The following is a 24,926-nucleotide window of genomic DNA, read 5'->3' as shown; positions in this document are numbered from 1 at the left end:
CATGCAGTTTAAATACACATTATGATTAAAGATGTTTAAAAACTTTTCTTGTCTTTAAATCTATTTACATTTTGCTTCCTGTTCAAGGTCTACTCAATATGTTTTGCAACTTTTTATTAAGTTGTTGGTCTTTTTACTTTATTAGATCACTTTATAAATTATGGAAATAAGATCTTGCCTTGTTTTATGAATTCCATTTTTTTTTTTGTACTCTAATACTTGGTTCTGCTCTTGTTCATGTCAAACCTGTCAGGGTCACTTTAAGTTGGTCACATTTATAAGGCAGTGCAGTGGCTGAAAGAAAGGGCTTGGGAGTCAGATGTCACCAACCTCGTGACAATGGGCACATCTTTTAACCTCCCTGAGCTTCAGTTTTCTCAGCTGCTACAAGGGGATAACAACAGTACTTACCTATTAGGATGGTTGGAGATATTGCATGATATAATGGATCCTAGGAGAGAACCTGGAGCATAGTAAGCTCGGTGCAATCACTTACAGTTATTGTCAAGGGGTGCCTGGGTGGCTCAGTGGGTTAAGCCTCTGCCTTTAGCTCAGGTCATGATCTCAGAGTCCTGGGATGGAGCCCCACATTGGACTCTCTGCTCAGCAGAGACCGGGCTTCCCTCTCGGTCTCTGCCTGCCTCTCTGCCTACTTGTGATCTTTCTCTCTCTCTCTAATAAATAAATAAAATCTAAAAGAAAAAATTTTCTTTAAGACTTCTGTCAATCATGTCATAGACATTTTTGACTCCAAGATTTTAAAAGGAAAAAAAAAAAACATTATCCTATGTTGTTTCTGCAGCTTTTGGTTTCACAATTATACTTATATTTTGATGTAAGTGGAATTTATACTGATGTAAAATATGATATATGAATCCTATATATTAGTTTTCAAGATTACTCTTAAGTTTACTTAATAGTTTTTATTACATAATCCAAATTATTTTTCTTATAATATTTATCATAAAATCAATTCCCATGTGTATCTGTGATCATTTCTGAACCTTTAAAAAATATATTTTATTGATTTATTTTAGAGAGAGAGAGAGAGCATGAGTGAGAGAAAGGCAGAGGGAGAGACAGAGAGTCTCAAGCAGACTCCACACTGAGTGTGAAGCCTTACACAGGGCTAGATCTCATGCCCTTGAGATCATGACCTAGCTGAAACCAAGAATCAGATGCTTATCCAACTGAACCACCCTGAACCTGGTGCCCCAGAACCTTTTTTAAAATATGTATTTTCCTCCCAATTCAAGTGATAATACCTTCCTCTTCATAATGCTGGCAAACAATACTGTTTTAAGATCTGGTAGGGTTCTTGGGTTATGGATATTGGGGAAGGTATGTGCTATGGTGAGCGCTGTGAAATGTGTTAAGCCTGTTGATTCACAGACCTGTACCCCTGGGGCAAATAATACAGTATATGTTAATTAAGGAAAAAAAAAGACCTGGTAAGGTTCAAGACTGGCTACTTTTCAGTTCTAAAATATTCAAGTTCTACTGGCATTTCTTCATATAAGCTTTCACAATGGTTTTATGTCTATATGTATTTACTTCAGCTATACATGAGCTATTTTTATTTATCTTACTCTGTTTGGGATACTATAACAGAATATTACAGATTGGGCGTGTTAAACAAAAAACACTTGTTTTCAACTGTTTTGGAGGCTGAACATCTGAGACTGGTTGCACCAGCATGGTAGGGCTCTTTGTGAGGACCCGCTCTCTGGTTTGCAGATGGCCACCTTTTACCTGTATCCTCATATCCTCACTTCCAAATTAACTCCCAGTGGTCCCACCTGCAAACACCATCACAATGGAGATTAGGTCTTCAATATATGAATTTTGTGGGAAAACAAATTTTAAGTATGGAGCATTCTGCCTCCAGGCAAAATTCTCACATGCAAACTAAATTCACTCTATCCAACAGCCCCCAAGATATTAACTCATCTGTAATCAACTCTAAGGTCAAAAGTCGAAAATTTCATGTAAATATCATCTAATTCTGATATGGATGAAACTCAGGTACCATTTATTCTGAGGCACAATTACTCTCCAACTGTGAACTTGTTAAATGAAACAAGTTATGTGCTTTCAAAATACAATGGATGGGCAGGCATAGGATAAACATTCTTATTTCAAAAGTTAGAAAGAGGAAAGAAGGAGGGGGTGACAGATCCCAAACAAGTCCAAAATCTAATGAGGCAAACTCTGTTTCTTAGGGTTTGAGAATATTCTTCTTTGGCTCTATGGTGTGTTTTCCAGACCCAGTGGGCCAGTGGTCCTCTCCCCAAAGCTCTGTTAGGTAGGGGTCAAACCCCCAGGTCTTGGCCAAGTAGGGATCAGGCCCCCAAGGTTCTAGGCAGCCCCATCCCCACAATTTAGGGCAAAGGCTGTATGGCCTATTGAAACCAAGGTGATGGCACCCTCTCTTGAAACTGAGGAAGCAGCTCTGATGATCTCTGAATGACCTTTGGGGTCATTCTTCCCTTGTCTTGAAGAATAGAGCATGTTGAGCCAAATAGCTCTTATAGTCCTACCTTGTAAAATCCAAAAATTCTGACATCCTTCCTTCATTCTGTCTTATCTCTCTGCTCCCCTAGCCTCATATTGTCAGTGTACCTGTTGGGGCAGCTGATTAAGTCCACGGTTCACTTTTACACTAGCCTTGTCACTAGGTAGTTAGTCTGCCACACCTTTAATTTTTTCTTCTAAAGACACTTCCTTATTTTTGTAATATGGACAGGCTGATAATTTTCCAAATCTTTATTTCTTGGTTCCTTTTTGCTTAACAACTCTTTCAATTCATTTCTCTCTTCTCACATTTTGCTACATGTAAACAGGAGGAGCCTAGTTGCTCCTTCAACACTTTGCTTACAAATTTCCTCAGTTAAATATCCACTTTGTCACTTTTAAATTCTTACAAAACACTCTTACATAAATACAATTCAGCCAAATTATTTGCTACTTTATAACACAAATCACACTTTCTCTACTAAATACATACTCCTTATTTGCATCTGAAACCTCACAGAATGTCCATTACCATCCTTATTTCTACCAACATTTTATATGTAGTTCTGATCCCAAAACATATAAGATCCCCCTACAGCTCTCCTCTTTCCTTTCTGAACTTTCACCAGTTCCTATCAAAAGTCTCCTCACAGTAATGGCCACAATTGCCAAGCTGTGGAAGAGCCAAGATGCCCTTTGAGAGACAAATGGATAAAGAAGATATGGTCCATATATACAATGGAGTATTATGCCTCCATCAGAAAGGATGAATACCCAACTTTTGAATCAACATGGACAGGACTGGAGGAGATTATGCTGAGTGAAATAAGTCAAACAGAGAATCAATTATCATATGGTTTCACTTATTTGTGGAGCATAAGGAAAACCATGAAGGACATGGGAGATGGAGAGAAGTGAGGGGAAATTGGAGGGGGAGATGAACCATGAAAGACTGTGGACTCTGGAAACAAACTGAGGGTTTTCGAGGGGAGAGGGTTGGGGGGGATGGGTGAGCTTGGTGGTGTGTATTATGGAGGGCACGTATTGCATGGAGCACTGGGTGTGGTGCAGAAACAATGTATCTTGGAACACTGAAAAAAATAAAACTTAAAAAATGACCAAAAAAAAAAAAAAGTCTCTTCACAGGAGTATTGTTTTTCTAAAATGTACCTCAAAACTCTTCCAGTCTCTACTTATTACCAGTTCCAAAACCACTTCCATATTTTTAGGTGTTTGTTACAGCATCACCTCATTTTTTTGGTACCAACTTCTGTCTTACTTCAGGCTACTATAGTGGAATATCAGACTGGGTGGCTTAAACAACAAACATGTATTGCTCACAGTTCTAGAGGCTGAAAGTCCAACATGGTTGGTTGGGTTCTTGGTGAGAACCTTCTTTCTGGTTTGAAGATGGCCATCTTCTAGCAATACTCTCATATTGTGGACGGAGACAGATTGTCTCTCTCATCTCTTCTCATGAGGACACTAATGTCACTTTTCAGAGTTCTAACCTCATGATCAAATTACCTCAGAAAGGCCCCAATTCCAAATACCATCACACTGGAGATTAGGGCTTCAATATATGAATTTGAAGGGACACAAAAATTTATTCCAAAACAGAACATTATTAGGATTTTGTTAACTCCATAAATTAAATTAAATAACACAGTGGTAATGTCTGTGCACTATCAAATTTTATGGCATACATTTGTATTTCTGCAAGTACTCTTTCAGAATACTTCATGTGTTTAATCAGCTTTTCTTTATTTTGAAGTTTTTTTTTCAGATTTAAGTTTAATCCTATCTACCTAAAATTAGTTTCCATTAAAAAATATGTTTTTATTACACTTTCTTTATGTTTATTGTTTTATACATGAAACTTATTATTTTTAAAAGATTTTATTTATTCATTTGACAGACAGAGATCACAAGTAGGCAGAGAGGCAGGCAGAGAGAGAGGGGGAAGCAGTCTCCCTGCCGAGCAGAGAGTCCGATGTGGGACTCCATTCCGGGACCCTAGGATCATGACCTGAGCCGAAGGCAGAGGCCTTAACCCACTGAGCCACCCAGGTGCCCCTGAAACAGTATTTTTAAGCACCTTACTGATTTTTATCTTTTGAAATTTTCTGTACAGTTTTGGATTTTCAACGTAAAATATTGTATTATCTGCTCAGAGAAATAAACTTATACTTTCATTTGAAGTTTTTGTCTCTTCTTTTTTTGGTTTTATATGCAATTGCATTGATCATCAAAATACAGCTGATCTGTGAACAACACAGGTTTGAATGGTGCAGGTCCATTTATATGATGATTAAAAAAACACACACACACACAGTATAGTATTGTAAATATATTTTCCCTTCTTTATAATTTCCTTAGTAACATCTTTTATTCTCTAGGTTACTTTACTCTAAGAATATGGTATATAATACATATAGCACACAAGATATGTGTTAATCAACTGTTTCTATTATTGGTAAGGCTTCTGGTCAACAGTAGGCTTTTAGTAGTCAAGGAGTTTTGGGAGTCAAACGTTACATGTGGATCACGTAGATTTATCACTTCACAGAGAGGAGGTACAGCACCCCTAACCCTGTATTCTCTGAGGATCAACTATAATGTTAACTGGTAGTAAAGAGAGGGAATCTATTTATTTTTGCCTGGTTAGTGGAGAGGATTACATGACTACTTTTCTTTGACTTATTAAAAGGATAAAAAATGCTGAAATATTTTATTCTTGTTTTAACTAATATTTATCTTTTGCCCTTTTCATTTTTCATAATGTTGATCACGTGTGTGTGTGTGTGTGTGTGTGTGTGTGTGCATATTATCTTGGTTACACTTGGTATAATCACTGTATCATAAAGTGGAGTATTATTTTGCCATAAAACAAAAGTAAAATCTGCCATTTGAAACAATGTGGATTATCCCTGAGGCATTATGATAATTATGATATGTAAAATAAATTAGACAGAGAAAACTATATGATCTCATTCATACATGGAACATTAAAAAAAAAAGAAAAAAAACCCAGCATGGTTACTACAGTTAATGATAGTGTGTATCTTATACTTCAAAGTGGCTAAAAGTAGATTTTAAAAGTTCTCACCACATGAGAGGGGAGGAAAGTTAACCAAACTTGTTGCAATCATTTTGCAATATATTGTTACACCAAATAATTAAATTTACACTTTACACTTACACAATGTTATATGTCAATTATATCTCAGTTAAAAACATATATGTATATATCTGGAAGACTAAAACAGAAAATAAAACCATGTAAGGGCACTTTTTCCTTTTTATAATTTTTGAATTGTGTTAAATAGCACTGAAGTTATTTGTTCTTTGAAGGTTTTATGAAATTCCTATTTTTTTTTTTAGGTTAAACTGCATACTAGGAAATATTTCATGAGTTATATGTTAAATGACAGGTTACATTTTAATGTATTTTGTAGTCGATGCTTAATTATATTTGCCTAGAAAATTATCATTTCTCTCAGGTATTGCAATTAATTGGCATCTGATTGAGTAATGTTTTTTCTTATATATTTTTACAAGAATCTCAGATTGTGGTGAATTCTTCCTATTGGATAAGTGTATATGTGTGTGTTTGACTGTGTATGTGTGTGACTGTATAAGTGATTTTTGTTTCTATTTTTCCTCAGATTTTCTTAATTTAGATAACAGTTTATTTTATAAATTATTTTAAAAAGCTCAAATCAGCTTTAATATGTAAAACTTTAGTCTCCATTCATCTCCTTTATTTACTTTCTTAGTTACATGCTTTTCTATGTGCATTTAAAAAAGTATACATATACTATTTTCTTTCTATTTTATTTTCTGTTTTAGTCTTCCAGATATATACATATATGTTTTTAACTGAGATATAATTGACATATAACATTGTGTAATACAATCTATAAGTGTAATGCAATCCTTATGAAAACACAAATACCTTTTTTTCACAGAGCTAGAACAAACTATCCTAAAATTTGTGTGGGACCACAAAGGGCCCCCAAAAGCCAAAGAAATCTTGAAAACGAAAAGCAAAGCTGGAGGTATCACAATCCCAGACTTCAAGTTATATTACAAGAGATCAGAACAGTATGGCGCTGGCACACACACAAAAAAGAGACACATAGATCAGTAGAACAGAATGGAAAACCCAGAAATGAACCTACAACTATTTGGTCAATTAATCTTTGACAAAGCAGGACAGAGTATCCAGCGGAAAAAAGTTTCTTAAACAACTGGTGTTAGAAAAACTAGACAGCAACATGCAGAAGAATGAATGAAACTGGATCATTTTCTTACACCATCAAAAAAAACATTCAAAATGGATTAAATACCTAGATAGGAGAACTGAAATCATAAAAATACTAAATAAGAACACAGGCAGTAACTCTAGGACACCACCTGTAGCAACTTCTTACTAGATATGTCTCCTGAGGCAAGGGAAACAAAAGCAAAATTAAATGATTGGAACTTCATCAAAATAAAAAGCCTCTGGGTGCCTTTACTGGGTGCCTTTCCTGGGTGGCTCAGTTGGTTCAGCTCAGGTCACGATCCCAGGGTCCTGGGATCAAGTCCTGCATCAGATTCGCTGATTACTGGGGAGTGTGCTTCTCTCTCTCCCTCTGCCTGCCCTGCCCCTGCTTGTGCTATCTCTCTGTGTCAAATAAATAAATAAATAGTGTCTGTACAGTGAAGAAAGCAATTAATAAAACCAAAGGGCAACCTACAGAATGGGAGATATCTGCAAATGACATATATGCTAAAGGATGAGTATATAAAATATATGAATAACTTGTAAAACTTACAAAATGCAATACCTAAAAATGAATACATTAAAAACTTAAAAATTTAAAAATTAAAAATGGGAAGAAGATATGAACAGACATTTTTCTAACAAGACAAACAGATGACTAAGAGACATATGAAAAGGTACTTAACATTGGTCATCATCAGGGTAGTTTTGATTTTTATATTTCTATTTTCTGATCCACTAATTTTTGCTTTAATAATTTTTTCTATTTTATTGAATATATTTTATTATCTTTTTTTATTGTTATGTTAGTCACCATACAGTATGTCATTAGTTTTTGATATAGTGTTCCAAGATTCATTTTTAACATTTAATACCCAGTGCTCCATGAAGTATGTGCCCTCTTTAATGCCTACCACCCAGCCAACCTGTCCCCCCATCTCCCTCCCCTCTAAAACCCTGTTTGTTTCTCAGTGTCCATAGTCTCTCATGGTTTGTCTCCTCCTCTGATTTCCCCCTTGTCATTTTTCCTTTCCTCTCCTAATGTCATTCTTAATTCTTTCTCTTACCTCTATGTTGCAATTTCTTTAAAATTTACAGATTTGAATACCTATTTGTGATTTGTCTTTCTAGACAATGTATATTGGTATTTAGAAATTAGTTTTATTCTGAGCAGAGATTCAGCACCATCCTACAAATTAGAGTATAACTTTTTATTATCTTCTTATGTCCTGCTATATAATTTGAATTCATTCTTTCATCTAATTATTTTAAAAGAAATGTATAAAAGAAGCTTCACGTGGAGTGGCTAATTTTCTTGTATTGACATCAGAGAATATTGCCAGACTGATTTCTCATGTAATTGACAGTTTCATTATGATCTGATAGTTATGTTTTTTAAAATTTTTTATTTATATTTTTTTCAGAGAGACAGAGAGAGAGAGCGCGCGCTCACAGAAGTTGGCAGAGGGATAAGGAAGTTCTCTGCCAAGCAAGGAACCTGATGTGGGGCTCAATTCCAGGCCCCTGGAATCATGACCTGAGGAGGCAGATGCTCAACCACCCAGGCACTCCTGAGAGTTATTTTTTTGTTAGTGTCCATACAACACTGGAAAATATAATATACTATATATTTTTATGGCAAAAATCCTTACATGCATTTTTTTTTTTTTTTGCTTTAGTGCTGGGTTATTTTCCAAGACTCTCTTTAACCATCCCCACCCAAACTCTATCTTACACTGAGGGTGAGAGGTTCAGCATCTACTGTGAAAAAACACACCCCCAAGATGTTTACAAAAGTGCAAAATAAAAAAGCATATGGATGCCAACTATGGACTGGAAATGTTTTAAGTTCTTGAAATTCAGTAAATGGATTCAATGGCATATGAGACAAAGTGATTCCCATGTGTTAGAGAAGAATTAATACTAGATAACCACTCCTTACTAGATAAAATGTTAGCACATTCATAAGAATCCTAGTGGGGGTCCATCACACACTCTGAATCATTCACAAAGCAAACTTTTGTGTGGCAAGGGCTCCTTTGTTTCTGACTGGAACAGGAGTGGCCCTGCTGTCTTCATGAGCAGGCCCTTGGAACACTTTTCCCAGACCTGATGACAGTGACAACCCTTTATTTGACTTCTGAATAAGCTGATGAGGGAACAGAAAATCCCATTTTTTAAACATTATTTTATTTATTTTCCTCATGTAGACATAAATCACAAATAATACATATTTTTGTTGTTGCTTACTGTATTTCAAGAATAGCACATTTTTAGTTTTAACTGAATGACTTTTGTTGAAAAATTACTCAATCCTTTTGAAATTATGACTATAAAGGTAATGTGCCCCCATGCTACAAAAAGTCATAAAGCAATAATGTTACTTTAACACAAGTTCCAAAGATTCCCAAAGAGAAAAACTCCGTGGAGTATTAATTCTTGCTCAAGCTCTTCTGAGGTCACAAACACGCATAAATACTACTTTTACACATGCTACTATAAAAATACCATCTATGTTTCAAGTTCCTTGTCCAGATTACATCTGATCATCATAACAACCCTGCAAAATATATGGTACTGTACCCACTTCTCATATTAGAAAAAAAAAAAACTGAGGTATAGAAAATTTAAGTAACTTGTTCCAGACTTCACGGCTGTTAAGAAGCAGAGTCAGGATTCTAATTCTATTCATTGTCACCAAAACCACTATATCTTCTGCCAATTTTTGTTCTATTTATTATGATTGTTACAAGATGCTATTTGGATAAAAACATGCTATTTCAGAACATTAGGTAGTGTAGATTAGGACAAAGTTTTCAAAGCTTTTCAAGCTCAGCTTAAAAACCCCTCCTTAATAGCAGCTTAGCCACTATTCAAAGCTCATGAGACTTTGGTGTCAGTACAGTCTTTGAGAGAGACCCATCTGGTCCTTTTCTTTGGTTGTTTGATCATCTGAGCCCTCTTTCCCCTGCATGCCTGGCCTCAAGGGTAACCAGCATGTTTGAATTTTGTTTGGAATCACTCATCCTGCATGAAAGTAACTGTGAGGCATTTACAGCCTCTTGACTGGTGAATTCTTTGGATAGGAGGAATCAATTTGGAAGAAATATGGCAAAGATGCCAGTGAAATGCACTGAAATACTTAGCAATAAAATCGGGAATCCTATAAGAAGGGAGAGGCAGTGTAAAATTTGGGAGGGTGAGGCATATTACGAGTAAGGGACTGAGAAATTCTGAGTCTGTAAGACAAAAGACAAAGCCCCATAGCCCCCGAATTCTCTTAGGAGCTAATTTGTCTGTCCCGTGTGGCTGAACCATCCATACTTAAAGACTGCACACAGGTTACCATTAGCAATATTCAGCTGGTCCGGGTGATCCTGGGCATGTAGGTGAGGGAAGAGGAAGCATGGTGCCTGTGTTCTGCAAATATACCACTGAGTTCCATTTGTGGTTCCACTAATTTAAACCTATGGGTCATAGCCATATGGGAAAGTAATGTAACCTCTCTACCTTATTTACCTCATTAGAATTATGAGAAAAATTATGGCAAGTACTTCTTAAGTTTGGTCTGAGAATTAAATTTGTGCTTTGGAGAGTGTTAGTACATGGCACAAACTCTGTAAATGTACCCTGTCTTTGCTGAATATTCAGGAAGTCTGGATCTCCTGGAACTCAAGCACCTGGTGTATTTTCATCTCTTAGCCAAAAGAAGAACTTTTTGCAGTTAATCCACACAGAACATTACATATTTTACATTACATAAACTGTGAGAACTGTACTGTTCAATTTACTTCATTTGCTTGTTCTGTTAATGAAAAAATGCATGAAAACTATACACCTAAATTTTGTATTTTTCTTATCAATTGTTTATTTGTATATCTGATCCTGTGTTATTAAATGAATACAAAATTGGAAAAGTTCTATCTTCCAGGTAAATTATAATTTAATGTTTATATACTAACTTTATCTCCAGCAATGTGTTTATCCTTAATATCAACTTCATCTATTGCAGAAGTCACAGGACTGCTACTTAATTTTTTCATCCTATTACTTTTAATGTTTCTGAATTCTTATGTTGTAGCTGTGTATTTTAAACAGCTTACAATTTAATTTTAATTTTAATCAAGTCTGATAATCTTGGAGTGTTAGTTTTTAAGCCAAATCCATTTAACCTAATAGTGTAATGTGTTATAATATTCTTATGATCACGTGCTCACTTCAGCAGCACATATAATATTCATATGATCACTACTGTATTAAGTTTTCATCCCTTTATATATTTCACTTTTTTAATCTTTCCATTCTTATATTACAACTGGTTTCCTATACTATTCTTATGATCACTACTGTATTTAGTTTTTGTCCCTTTATATATTTCACTTTTTTAATCTTTCCATTCTTATATTACAACTGGTTTCAATACTTTTGTTATTCTACTATCTTTTACAATCTTGTCACTTACATATTGAAAACTTTTGTCAAAAGCCCCCTTTTTTAATTTCTAGAGATAATACAAAATATTGAATACAAGGAACTGTTTATCTGAGTTCAGGACTGATTGTGCTGTTATAAGGAATAATGATACTGTGCTAAACAGCATGAGAACACACATTTCTGTATGTATCATAGCACAGTGAGCTACTAATGCCACCATAGGAATTACCAATGTCTTAATTTGTAAATCCTTTATCTGTGTCTGCCACAACTGACCACAGCCACTTGAATATCTGTTTTCATTAGATGCTAACCACTGAGCCTGCAAAAAGGACAGAATGATTATTTACACACCTCACACTCAACACAACAGCAAATCCTATTAGCTTTTCACCATAGCTTCCAGCTCTTCCAGATACTATATTATATGATGGTGTATCTTTTATATATATTTTCAATGATAGAGCTTTTATACACATTTATATCCATATACATAATTATTAAATATATACTTCCAAATATAAATAATTTCACATCAAGCTTCACAGGATAAAAACATGTAAACATACACACCTGGTTCTGGTCAAGTAAAACACAAAACCACAAAGTAACCACATGTTCAAGAGTGCACTTGAAGGGGAATGAGGGAAGGAACAGACATGTAAACAACAAAGATGAGCAGTTGTACCACAAAGGCCCTGCGAGGGTCCATTTCTTAAGGCTGTAGTAGCAAAAAAGCTCCTTGTTCAGTTAAGACTTCTCCCTTCACCCTGTCACATTTATTCTTGAGGGACTTCAAAATGAGTGTGGAAATTCTGTAAACACTAGACTAGAACTGAGTCAATCCTGTTGAAAACAGAGATGACAAAATAAACCATAAACTACAGTAATATTCATTGCATCAAACAATAACTTTAAGGACTTTTTGTTACAGTTCACCACAGTAAAGCACCATAACCTTGAAATGGGGATGGACAAGAAAACAGAGATGGATGCTTTATAAAAATGGCTTCTATAGCCTCTGTGAATGACAGATGTGACTACAAACAGAAAACAAGCAACAGCGGATGGCAGAGCCTTAGCACACCAGACCACATGCCACAGCATAATGCCACAGATTCAAACTGAAAAAAATTTTCCAGCTCATAATGAAGCAAGTCCCACTGGTCCTCTGAGAGAGAAAGCTCATCATCTGCCAGTGAAAGAAAACACTTAAACAACAGATCGGCCAGCCGAAGCATGACAAGCTCTTTTTTACCGCTTTTAAAGGGCATCTCACCCTCTCCCACCTGAGTAGGCTCCAAAAGTTGACTGCAGTGAGCACCGGATTCCCCAGCACCCTGCCTCTGAGGATCCTCTTCCGGGCCCTCAGGGTCTGCGTGCTTGTAAAAACAGTTCTCTCCAAATGGGCAGAAACCCCTGCTTTCAGCAAAATACCTGCAAGTCTTGTTGCTCATTGCCTCCTTGTACTGCTGAATAAGTTTCTGCTTCTCTTCCTCCTCCTCCACCCAGAACTCACTGGGAATGACAAAGTTGGAGGTGACCCTGCACTGTGGACAGGACTTGACGATCCTGTTGCCAAACTGTTTGTCAGTCCTCCACCTGCGGATACACTTAAGACAGTAGGTGTGGTTGCAGTTGGAGAGGATGCCAAAGCGGCAATCACTGGGGTTGGCTTTCTCATAGACAACCTCCATGCAGATGCCACACACTTTGTCCATACTTCGCTGCACTGCAAACGAGAGTTCCATATCCTCCTCGTGTGCTTCAATGCAAGCCTTTATATGGCCTTCCCTCTGCACAGGATCCAGAGGGTGCAAGACCTGACGCCCACACATATCGCATATCTCTCCATGGAGATACATGCAGCTCTCCCCACGAAAGCACTGCCCCATTGCAGCATCCCGGCAAAGCGGCGGCCCCCTGCCCACTGCAATCTGTTCCCTCTCAGTCACTGAGCTCTGTGGAGGAGCGCTGGGAACAATAGGGAACATGCGGCCCCGGTAGGGTTGCCCAGGAACAAACTCAATGGCATTCTCCCAGCCTTCCGCACCTGCTCCTCCAGCAGCTTTAAGGCCTGCATTGTCTCTCCCAGCTTCAAAGGAACCCCCTTCAGCAGCCAAGCCAATCACAGGCAAGGAGCAAGAGGATGCAGCGGGAGGGGCTTCCGCCACTTCCTGAGGCAGGGTCTCAGCTTGCGCAGCCGTGCTAGGGCCTGGGTCTGCAGGACCAGGGCCCTCCCGGGCCACCTGCCGGCCCGAGAGGTCATGAGAGTAACGACAGTTCTCCCCCTCCTTGCAAAGCCCATGCAGATAATACCTGCAGGTGACTTGCTTCGTCCAGCTGCCACCACTCCGGCCCCGCAGGAGACTGAGCCCAGCCCCTCCCCCTGCAGCCTGGGCAGGCCTCAGACGTGACGTGCGGAGGGGGGCCGGACCTGCAGCTGAAAATTGCCGGAAGACCGGGCGCGTGCGGAGGGAAGGCCCAGAGGCACCCTCCCCTGCTGCCTCGGCACCCGCAGATGCCCCAGGTGCCTCAGAGGCTTCAGAGGGAGCTGCAGGCTCTTCCATGGCAGCTTCTTCTCCCCCAAAGGGTACCGGAACTTCTCCGGTGTCTCTTCCTTTAGGCTTGAGGCCCAGAGAGCCGGAGCCGGCACCGGGGTCTCTTGTCTAGGAAGTGTGCATCTCTTTTCCTCTCCCCGGCTCTCTTCCTGTGACTATGGGTTCCTACTTCCTCTCTGGGCAGGCGCGGCGGACACTTCCTGTGAGGGCAACGTCAGTCCTCTATCCATTCTGTACGGTCTGTACAGTGTGCGCGATGGTTCCGTAACCTCCATTGTTCTCGGCAGCCGGGGCCGCCCCGCCCCTTCCCAGGCCTCTGCCCCTGCTCCGCCGCACGCCAGCTGGCCGATCCCCAAGCCCGTCCCTCGCGGGCTTCTCTGGAGGACGCAATCACACCTCTCGGAGGTTTTAATTCAATCTCTTCCAGCGTTCACTCAGACACATTGTTCTTTACTGCTTTTTCATATGTGTCCATTTTAAAAACCATAATCTTCCCCGCCCGTCACTGTTTATGCTGGATCAGCTCATTCATGAATTTCGTATTTTTTTTTTTTTTTCTGTTCACTCCGTTTTATGTCTACATGGGTCTTTGTGTGTTTGTGATTTTTTTTCCCCCTCTAGCCCTGTGACTGTCACCGTGGAAAGCTTTTTGTTGACAAGACGTGATTTCTTTCGGTCTTTACTCAGGACGTTCTGACGAGCTTACTGTGGAAATGCTCATTGCCGGCAAGGCTTTACAGGCAGTGCTTCTGAGCTGAGGCCGCTGTCGTGCTCTCAGATGTCTTAGTTTGCAGTGATTTTCAGTTCTCCCTTCCCACTGTGCAGAAGCTGCAGACTTCATAGAATCCTGACACAGCTTAATAAGCTGCTGCCCTCTGTGTGACCCTGGCTTTTATTTTCTCTTGCCCGCTTAACTCATGGTGGCCCTTTGTTCCCCAGTCTTTCAGGGAGGTTTGTCTGGTATTGTGGCAGCCCTGCCTTTCATAATGTGTTCTCTGTCATTCTGCTCACAAGTGGTGCTGTTTAATTTTCTCTGGTAGCTCTTTGTCATTGTGCAAATGTATTTCAGTAGATGAGTTTAAAAATGAAATAATAATGCCTCATTTGCTAAGAGTACTTATGATGGGTGTGTACTGAATTTTATTGTGTGTTTTCTGCATTGAGAAATAATCTTATTTTTCCTCTTTCTCTTCTTAATGTGATTACTTGCATTGACAGGTTTTCAAATATTTAATTTACCATTCCTTCCTCCCTAGAACAAATCTTTCTATGTTATAATGTTTTATCATTTTATATATTACTGGATTTTGTTTGCCAGAATGAGTTTCTTGGAATTTATGGTGTAAATTTTAAAATGGAAGAAAAATCTGTATAGTAGCACAGAAATCAGATTGAAGCAACTAATAAAAGAAAAAGAAAAAAAAAACCTGTGAAGTAAGGGTAATGAATCAAGTATAATACTTTAAATGGATTATTGAGACCTAAATTGCTGGTTAAATTTATTTTAAGAAAAAATGAAGAAGCCTCAACTAATATCATAAATTTAAAAGAGTGGTATCTCTACATTAATAACAAACATGAAAAATCATGAGAGGATATCAGAAACAAGGTTTAGTCATTAAGTGAAAATTTATACAAAATGGTCTTATTTCTAAAGCCACATCTATTATTAAAAATAGGAGCAGAAAAAAGAAACAAATACTGACCTGTTACATAAATTAAATCTGTAATTAAAAATTATTCCCTAAATGAAAGATTTTAAAGCTTTCCATGTAAAATAAATAAGCAAAAAGTTCTATATTGTTGTCAGTTCTAGCCAGTGCCATAAGGCAAGCAAGTAAATAAAAGATGTTATAATTGTGAAAGAATTATTAGTAGGAGACAGCAAAAAGTTGAGAAAAATAATTACTGATAAACCATTAGGTTTAATAAGCACATTTAGCAGGACATTGGATAGAAATGCAATATACCAAACTTGTATTTCCATTTAAGTTAAATAACACTTAAACATTTAAAATTCATAACATTTATAACAACATAAAAATTTATCTGCCCCAGAAGTCAAACTAAATAAAGTTGTAGAAATTAAAATCATGTTTTATTTAGGAAGATTTAAAGAAATTGGGATACTTTGCTCATGGCATAGGAGCTAAACTCAATATTTTCAGAAGGAACAGTTTTTTCTAATTTGGTAATTATGAGAATATTGCTGTTTTCCACCATGACTGTAGAAAGTCTTTGTGATTTTGATTTTTTTCTTTGTATAATTACTGAGTTTCGTACTGGGGATGCCAGTTCTTCCAAAGTCTAACTTGCATTCTCTTTCCTCTCATAAATGCATTGGTTGGTGGATATTTCTTTGGCAGCCCCAAAGATTTTCACAGGAAAACAACTTAGAGCATAAAGAATGGGTTTATGTATCGGCTTTTAAAAAAAATTTTAATTTTATTTTTTCAGTATTCCAAGATTCATTGTTTATGCACCACACCGGGTGCTCCATGCAATACAAGCCTGGTGGTGGGTATTAAGGAGGGCATTGTATATATCAGGCTTTTTACAGATTCACAAACATACAAACCTTGAATTATTATTTTGTTAAATGGTAATATATTCCCAGCACTGTGTTTAATTTATATTTGATCCACTTTTTATAGACCAGCACTGTCCATTAGAATGTTCTGTGATGATTTCATGCATGTACTGTTCAGTATTCTAGTTTGATAACTATTGGCCCCACATGACTCTTTTTTCTCTTTCTTTCTTTCTTTCTTTCTTTCTTTCTTCTTCCTTTCTTTCTTTTAAAGACAGGGAGCACAGCACAAGTGGGGGAGGGGCAGAGAAAGACAGGATGAAAAAGAATCTTAAGCAGGCTTCACCACGGGGCTCAATCTCATGACCCTGAGATCATGACCTGAGCTAAATCAAAAGTTAGCTGCTCAACTGACAAAGCCATGCAGGTTCCCCAAGCCCCATGTAGCTCTTGAGCACTTGAAATGTGGCTAGATTGACTGAGGGACCGAATTTAATTTTAAATTTAGTTTAAATGCCTGCATAGGGATAATAGCAACTATATTGTACAGTGAAGTTCTAAGTAATATTTGACTGTTCCATCTCCTCCCTCACACAGGAGGAACAGAGATTTTCTAACCTGTCTAAGCTTATACAGCTGTCATAGGGCAACATTTGTTTTCAGGCCCCCACCTGTGTGGCTCCCAATTCCGTTTATGTCCTACCATCTCATAGTGAACAATATCTTCTAGTTTTATAGTGCAAGTATTCTACATGTGCTATTAGAAACTAAAATTGTACTGCATGATTTTAAATATATGAGATCGAATAACTCAAAATGGGGCCACGCATGTAGAAAGAATAAGCAAATACTTCCCATCTCAGTCCCATATCTATTCTCAGAGAATTTTCTCTGCCATAGTCCTGTTTTGTCCTATTTTGCCCTTTTTTTTTCTTTTAATCTTTTTTTTTAAGCCCTGCTGTTTTCACACATTCCCTGAGATACACATCTCATCATGTCTCCAGTCATTTGGTTCAGCTAAGAACTCTTTTCTCAGAAACCCATGCAGTTGGGACCTGAGACCAGCTCAGCTTGTGCACACAGCAGTCTTCAGGGCAGTGCAGGAGCTCCTGGCAGGTCAGGATTTGAATGTCCAAGTGGAATGAATGAAAACAATGGTTCCACTTGAACAGGCCCCGCTAAGCACTTGGGACACAGAATGACATGGGGGGAGGTGGCTTATAGCACTGCAGGGCTGAGGCACAGTCCAAGCAGCCTAACAAAAGCCCCAGAGGTAGATAGAAAGAATGCAGGGACAGATCAAAAAAATTCAGGAGGCCCCACAGACTTCTATTCCAAGTAGCTCAGATCTGCTGGGCTCAGCCCCACGTACTTGATACATCTGTGTTTAAAAGACACATGATTGTCTCAAAGAAATTTCCTTCAGCAAGCACAACTGCTTCAGGTCCAATGTTCAGTACTACTGTGGAGATGGCAATTAAAACAAGGGTCTGGAATCAGGGATCAAGAGTTCAAATCTGGAATACACAACTTTCTGAGGGATTCATCTTGGGCAAATTAATTACCCTTTATTACCTCATTTGACAAATGATAGAAATAATAACAGACATAATAATATGAGTGATTAGCTCACAGATTTGTTGTACTCAAGGAGATAATTCTTATAAAATGATTGGAGCAATACTTATTATAAGGGACAGACTTTGAGATCTCCATATCTTCTGTTTTTAAAAAATTAAAGAAATCAGAGACGGAGACAAACCATAAGAGATTCTTAACTCTAGGAAACAAACTGGGGGTTGCAGAAGGGAAGGTGGGGGGTAGATGGGGTAACTGGGTGGTGGGCATTAAGGACCGGGTGTTACATGCAACTGATGAACCACTGAACTCTACTTCGGAAACTAATAACACTATATGTTAACTAACAGATTTTAAATTTAAAAACATTTGGAGTATTCTGCAATTAAAGTATCTAACCACATCAATATGTTTTCTGCTATCTGGATACAGTGGTCATATGGCTATAGGATCCTTGGAGGTTCTGAACACAGGAGAGGTAGTGAATGAATATTTCTTGCCTATCAGTATGAAAGGCATACTTATTTTGAAATTGACAGAGGCAGTTTTTGCCAACTTAGTTCAGAATTCAAACTCACCAAATTGTATACATTAATTATGTGCTGTGTATTATATGTCAATTATACTTCAATAAGGTGAAAAAAAAAGTCAAGCTTTAAAGCTAGATGAAATTTAAGAAAAAAAATTTGGAAGTTCAGTTTTAGGTAACTTTGTGCAGTATTTTTGTCCCCTCATAAATTATAATATCATAAAATTGCTCTAATGATAATATTATACTGAATTATCTATATCATAATAAAACACTGAAAATTTCAAGAAATTTTTGGGTGCTTTCCACAAGCACCAAGAATTCAGGTATGTGTATACATTAGCAGAATTTTGCTATTTTTATATTGATCTATTTTACAGGTCTAAAATATACTTAAACTTCAGTTTCTATCCAGATTAAGTAGTTTATATAAGGCTAATCTTTCCATCTACAAAAATGATAGAAACGGGACAAATACATGAAGTAAGTTCTTGAGGTACTTAGGAAACAGCTAATATGGTAAGGGACCATAATATGGTGAGGGACCAAACCCAAGACAGAACAATTACGTAACCTAAATGATCCACAAATTATGAAAGAAATCACAAAGAAAATAGAAAATACCTTCACTTGAACAACAGTGAGATTATGGCACATTAAAATATTTAGGATGCCCTGAAAGCTATGCTTAGAGGTTAAAATTTATACCCTTAAGTGTATCAATAAGGAGAGGAGAAGCTTCATTTCCAGAAGTTCCAAAATAATTTTTAAAAGGCAACAAAAAAAGATGGGGGAATATCACAGAGTAATGTTGGAGTCCTATTGCCTCCATCCATTTTTGGAAGAAGACATAGTCACTGTGCGTTGTACACTCAGACATACAAACCATGGCCATAAGGATAAAAGAAGGGGATTCATCTAACTTTTGGCTCCTTGGAGGAGTGTTTTTTTATTTTTAAAAACATAAAAATAAAAAAAAATACTCGCTATTTTCTATGTTTCTTAACCTGCTTCATTCTTCCTCCAAAACATATAAGCAGTTTTAAAGAGAATTGTGAACAATTGTACCTAACTGACCAGACAATGTTATTTGTCTACCACATACCACATAAGAAAGCACATTATTTCTGGCCACTAGAGAGCAGGGATGTCATTGATTGAATAAGCTGAAAAGTGAAAAATATGCAAGGTTTTAGAGATTTTGATATGCGGTTAATATACTGACCAAATAGATGTTTATAAACACACTATATCCATCAAATTTAATATGGGAAAATTACACAACAGGCATTTATGACAATTAACAACATATTGGGTCTAGAGTATGCCTCAATAATTTCAAAGGATTGAAATCATTCAGAATATATTTCCTGACTCCAAAATAAATTTGAGCCAGAAATAAATAATAAAATATAACTAGAAAATCATTTCTATATTGAGATATTAATAACTATATTTCCAAATAACACAAAATCCAAGGAAAAAAATCACAAAGTAAATCAGAACATGCTATGATTTGATTACTAACAAAAGTGCCTATGTAAAAATTTATTTTTGCTTCATGGAAATCAATGCTCCATAGAAGAAATTCTAGAAAATGAGACAGTCTGGTTATTTCTGATATAATCACTCTCTTCGGATAATTGCAATAAAATGACAACAAATTTAACCAAAAAAAAAAAAAATAGATGAAGAAAATAACAAAAACTAGAATAGAAATTAATAAAACAAACATATAACAAGAGTAACCAAAAGTTGATTCTTTAATGAGATTATTAGCGTGGGGACACCTGGGTGGCTCAGTTAAGCCTCTGTCTTTGGCTTAGGTTATGATCCCAGTGTCTTGGGATGGAGCCCCACATCAGGCTCCCTGCTCATCAGGAAGCCTGCTTCTCCCTCTCCCTCTGCCTGCTGCTCCCCCTGCTCCCCTGATTCTGTTCTCTTTCTGTCAAATAAATAAATAAAATCTAAAAAAACAAAAAAGGTAATGTGGATAAACCTCTGGTGTGCTTCACTGAAAACAAAAACAGAAAAAAGGGGGGATTACTCAACTAACTAATATCAAGAACGAAAAACAATGATATTCTTACCATTCATATGTACTTTAAGGAGATTATAAAAAGATACTATGAACAACTTTAGGTCATTAAATATGAAAATATAGTTGAAATAGTAAACTTCCTAGAAAACACAGCTTCTAAAAGTAAAGTCATGTAATTAAAAGCCCTCTTACAAAACTCTAGGCCGGATATATTCACAATAAATCCCACTAAATATGTAAGAAGAAACATTACAGACCCCTGTTGCTCATAAACTTTGATTCAAATTAATAGAAAATTAAAAATGAAGTCCAGTGATCTATAAAAGGATAATATATAAGGTTAATTCTCATGATTTGAGATCTATATTTGAAAGTCAGTTTTCGAAAGTTCATAGATATAGAGAGAAGGTTGGTGGTTGCTAGAGGCAGGGGGTGGGCAGTGTGCAAAGTGGATGAAGGTGGTCAAAAGATACAAGCTTCCAGTTACAAAGTAAATAAGTCCTGGGGATATAATGTACAAGGTGGTGACCATAGTTAGTAACGCTGCAATACTGTATTGTATATTTGAAAGTTGGTAAGAGACTAGATCTTAAAAGTTCTCATAACAAGAAAAAATATTGTAAATGTGTGTGCTGATGGATTGTGTATGTGTGTGTGTGTGTGTTAATGGACCTTAATAGACTTGTTGTGATCATTTTGCAACATAAATATCAAAGCAGGATATTATTCACTGGAAACTAATACAATGGTCAATATGTTAAGTGTGTTTCAGTTTAAAAAAAAAAGAGCTGATTGGCATACACACACAGATGTTGCTCAGAACTCTAACTGCAAGCTGCATTTAATATAGTGTTATATCAGTGAAAAAAATGCACAGCCATTCTGTAAAGCATGGAGAAAACTTAAGAACAACTGTAATAAAGATTTTTCTAAGATGCTGCATGCGAGCTGCGTTGAGTACAGTGATATTAGTGCATAGAACTTACACTCATTCTGAAATGCATGTAGGTTAGTGTTAAGAGCTGTTGTAATTAAGATACTTCTAACAACACAATTGCCATGCTGCGTTTAGAGCCAAGTCTGTTTGTTTTGTTTTGTTTTTTAAGATTTTATTTATTTGACAGACAGAGATCACAAGTAGGCAGAGAGGCAGCTGGTGGGGGCAAGGTGGGGGAGCAGGCTCCCTGCCGAGCAGAGAGCCTGATGCGGGTCTCAATCCCAGAACCCCAAGATCATGACCTGAGCCAAAGGCAGAGGCTTAACCACTGAGCCGCCCAGGCGCCCCATCATGTAGAGAACTGTTTGAGAACACTTGCAGTAAATATGTTTTGAAGAATATTGCCTGCAAGCTGCATTTAAAACAGTATTATATCAGTGAATGAATGTTATATCTATTCTGTAATGCACAGAAATATTTAAGAACACTTGTAATAAAGAGGTTTTGAAGAATGATTTAAAACAATTATTTCAAATATCTGCATTAGTACATTAAAGAAGAAAAATAACATAAGATACCCCCAAGTCCATATTTATCTGTTAAAACAATATATGTTTATGATAAAATTCTTAGGACACTAAAAATAGAAAGTAATTTCTTTGAGTGACAAAGGGAATCTCTTAAAAAACCTTAGATAAATGTCATATTTAGTATTTAAGTGTACAAATTTTCCCCTTTAAAACCAAGAATAAGTCTAAAATGCCACCAACCATCATTTATATTTATTTATATTTATATTATTTATATATTTTCTCAGGTCCTAGCTAATATAATGAGGCAAGTACAGAAATAAAATTTATTTTAGTTGGAAATGAGTTGTTAACAGGATGGTAGAAAATTTAAAATGCAATTGAACTATTCAAATTAATGAAGGTACTAAAGCCATTGGATACATGTCAGTATACAAAAATCAAGTGTATTTTTACATTTCTATATTGAATGGTAGTAAATAAATTTAATAATTCATCAAATTAAAAGAGAATTTGAATATTTGAAATATTCTATGAATAAATCAAAATATATGTACATAGAAATCAAACTATGTTTGAGAGAAATTTAGGAAGTCCTAAACAGAGAGATATTCCATGATAAAAGAGTGGGAGACTCAATATTTTAGGAAGTTTAATATTTAGAAATTTGATCTATGGACTAGTTAGAAACTTATCAAAATTCTTTCTCGTGTGTGTGTGTGTACAACTTGCAAGGGTGAATCTGAAATGCATATGCAAATGCCAATAACCAAATATAATCAGATAAACTTGCAGAAGAGAGGCAAAGTTGGAAGAATTCCTTTTACCAGATATCAAAATGAATTTTAAGGCTACTGTAATTAACACAGTGACTATTGGTGCAATCATAAAAATTGAATAAAGAGTTCAGTAAAAGACCCCCACTCAAGGGTATTTGATTCATAACAACTGTGACACTTCAGAATATTGAAGATAGTTTTTCAATAAATGAAGTTAAGTCAATCTGGTAACTAACTTAACCACAAAATAGAAACATATCTATCTCATAACATATATAAAATGTTACCTCAAGAGAAATTTAGACTGGAAATTTAAAACACGAAGGTTTTCCTTTTTTAAAAGATTTTATTTATTTATTTATTTGACAGAGAGAGCAGAAGCAGGCAGAGTGGCAAGCAGAGGGGGAGAGAAGGAGGCTCCCTGCCAAACAAGGAGACCAGCGCAGGACTCTATCTCAGGACCCCGGGATCATGACCTGAGCTGAAGGCAACCACTTAACTGACTGAGCCACCCAGATGTCCCAAACACTAAGGTTTTTAGAAGAGAACTGACATGTACCCAAGAAATAACAGATATCTCATTTTTTAACTTTAAACACAAGCATGTATGCTGTATGAGATTTTCATATGCAGGGGTGGTATTATTGTAGTGTTGTTGGTGTATCAGCACACACAAGGTGGAGATGTGCAATTAGGTGTATTATGTGCATTAGCCTGCTTAGACTGCCATAATAAAATACTATACACTGGATAGCTTAAATAACAGATTTATTTCCCATAGTTCTGAAAACTGAGTAGTCCACGATCAAGGTGCTAGCAGACTGAGTTTCTAGTAAGGCTCTTGTCCTGGTTTACAAATAATTGTTTTCTTGTTTTGTCTTTACATGACTGAAAGAAATAAGGAAGAGTTCTCTGGTGTCTCCTCCTATTGGACCAGGGCCTCACCCTATGTCTTCATTTAATCTTAATTGCCTCCTGATAGGTCCTATCACCAAATGCAATCACACTGGAGGTTAAGGCTTTAGCATATGAAATTTGGGGAGAAACAATCCGGTCTGTAGCATTCTATCCCTAGTGCCCCAAAGTCAGATTCTTATTGCATACATAACATTTTCATCTCATCCCAACAGCTCCAAAGACCTCATTCTAGCATCAACAAAGTCCAGTCTCATATGAATACAATCTAAATCAGGTATGGGTGAGACACTGAGGTAAGTTTCCACTCTAGCTATGAACCTATGAAACCAAAAATGTTATGTGCCTCCAAAATACAAAATCAGGACAGGCATAAATTAAACATTTCTATTTGAGGGGCACCTGGGTGGCTCAGTGGGTTAAAGCCTCTACCTTTGGCTCAGGTCATGATCCCCGGGTCCTGGCATGGAGCCTGGCATCAGGCTTTCTGATCAGCAGGGAATCTTCTTCCCCTCCTCTCTCTGTCTGCCTCTCTGCCTACTTGCGATCTCTGTCAAATAAATAAATAAATAAATAAATAAAATCTTTAAAAAAATTCGTATTTGAAAAGGGAGAAATCAGAAAGAAGGAGATTGTGGGTCCCAAGCATGTCCAGAATGTAATAATGAAAATTCATTAGGGGATGCCTGGGTGGCTCAGTTGGTTAAGCAGCTGCCTTCAGCTCAGGTCATGATCCCAGTGTCCTGGGATCGAGTCCCACATTGGGCTCCTTGCTCGGCAGGGAGCCTGCTTCTCCCTCTGCCTCTGCCTGCCATTCTGTCTGCCTGTGCTCGCTCTCTCCCTCTCTCTCTCTCTGATAAATAAATAAAATCTTAAAAAAAAAAGAAAAGAAAATTCATTAGATCTTTATGTTATTGTTTTTTATTTTATTTAAATTCAAGTTATTTAACATATAGTGTAGCTCATTTCAGCAAGTGCCCTCTTTAATACCTATGACCCGTTTAGCCCATTTCCCCGCCCATCTCTCTCCAGCCTCCCTGTTTTTTCTCTTAGCTATAGAGTCTCTTATATCTTCCTCCCTTTCTGTTTGTATCTTATCGCATTGTTTCCTTTCCTTCCCCTATGTTCACATATTTTGTTTCTTAAATTACACCTTTGAGTAAAATCATATGTCTTTCTCTGACTGATTTATTTTGCTTAGCATAATACACTCTAGTTCTATTTATGTCTTTGCCATTGGAAAGATTTCATTCTTTTTGATGGCTGAGTAACAGTCTCACACACACACACACACACACACACACACAC

The 24,926-nt window shown here is 37.0% G+C and overlaps 1 protein-coding gene across 1 annotated transcript; it reads right to left on the bottom strand.

The window, feature by feature from the left end:
* Positions 1-8,933: 8,933 nt before the first annotated feature.
* MKRN3 (makorin ring finger protein 3) lies at positions 8,934-13,917 on the bottom strand. Its single transcript, XM_045070703.1, has one exon. It carries the CDS (start codon positions 13,786-13,788, stop codon positions 12,259-12,261), a length of 1,530 nt encoding a protein of 509 aa, XP_044926638.1. The 5' UTR covers positions 13,789-13,917; the 3' UTR covers positions 8,934-12,258.
* Positions 13,918-24,926: the final 11,009 nt, after the last annotated feature.

The sequence above is a fragment of the Mustela putorius genome, unplaced genomic scaffold (genome assembly GCF_011764305.1).
Source record: "Mustela putorius furo isolate JIRA1106 unplaced genomic scaffold, ASM1176430v1.1 tig00003972_pilon_pilon_pilon, whole genome shotgun sequence".
Taxonomy (NCBI): Eukaryota; Metazoa; Chordata; class Mammalia; order Carnivora; family Mustelidae; genus Mustela; species Mustela putorius.
The sequence above is the reverse complement of the archived record's forward strand: the minus strand, read 5'-3'. Positions and strand labels throughout refer to the sequence as shown.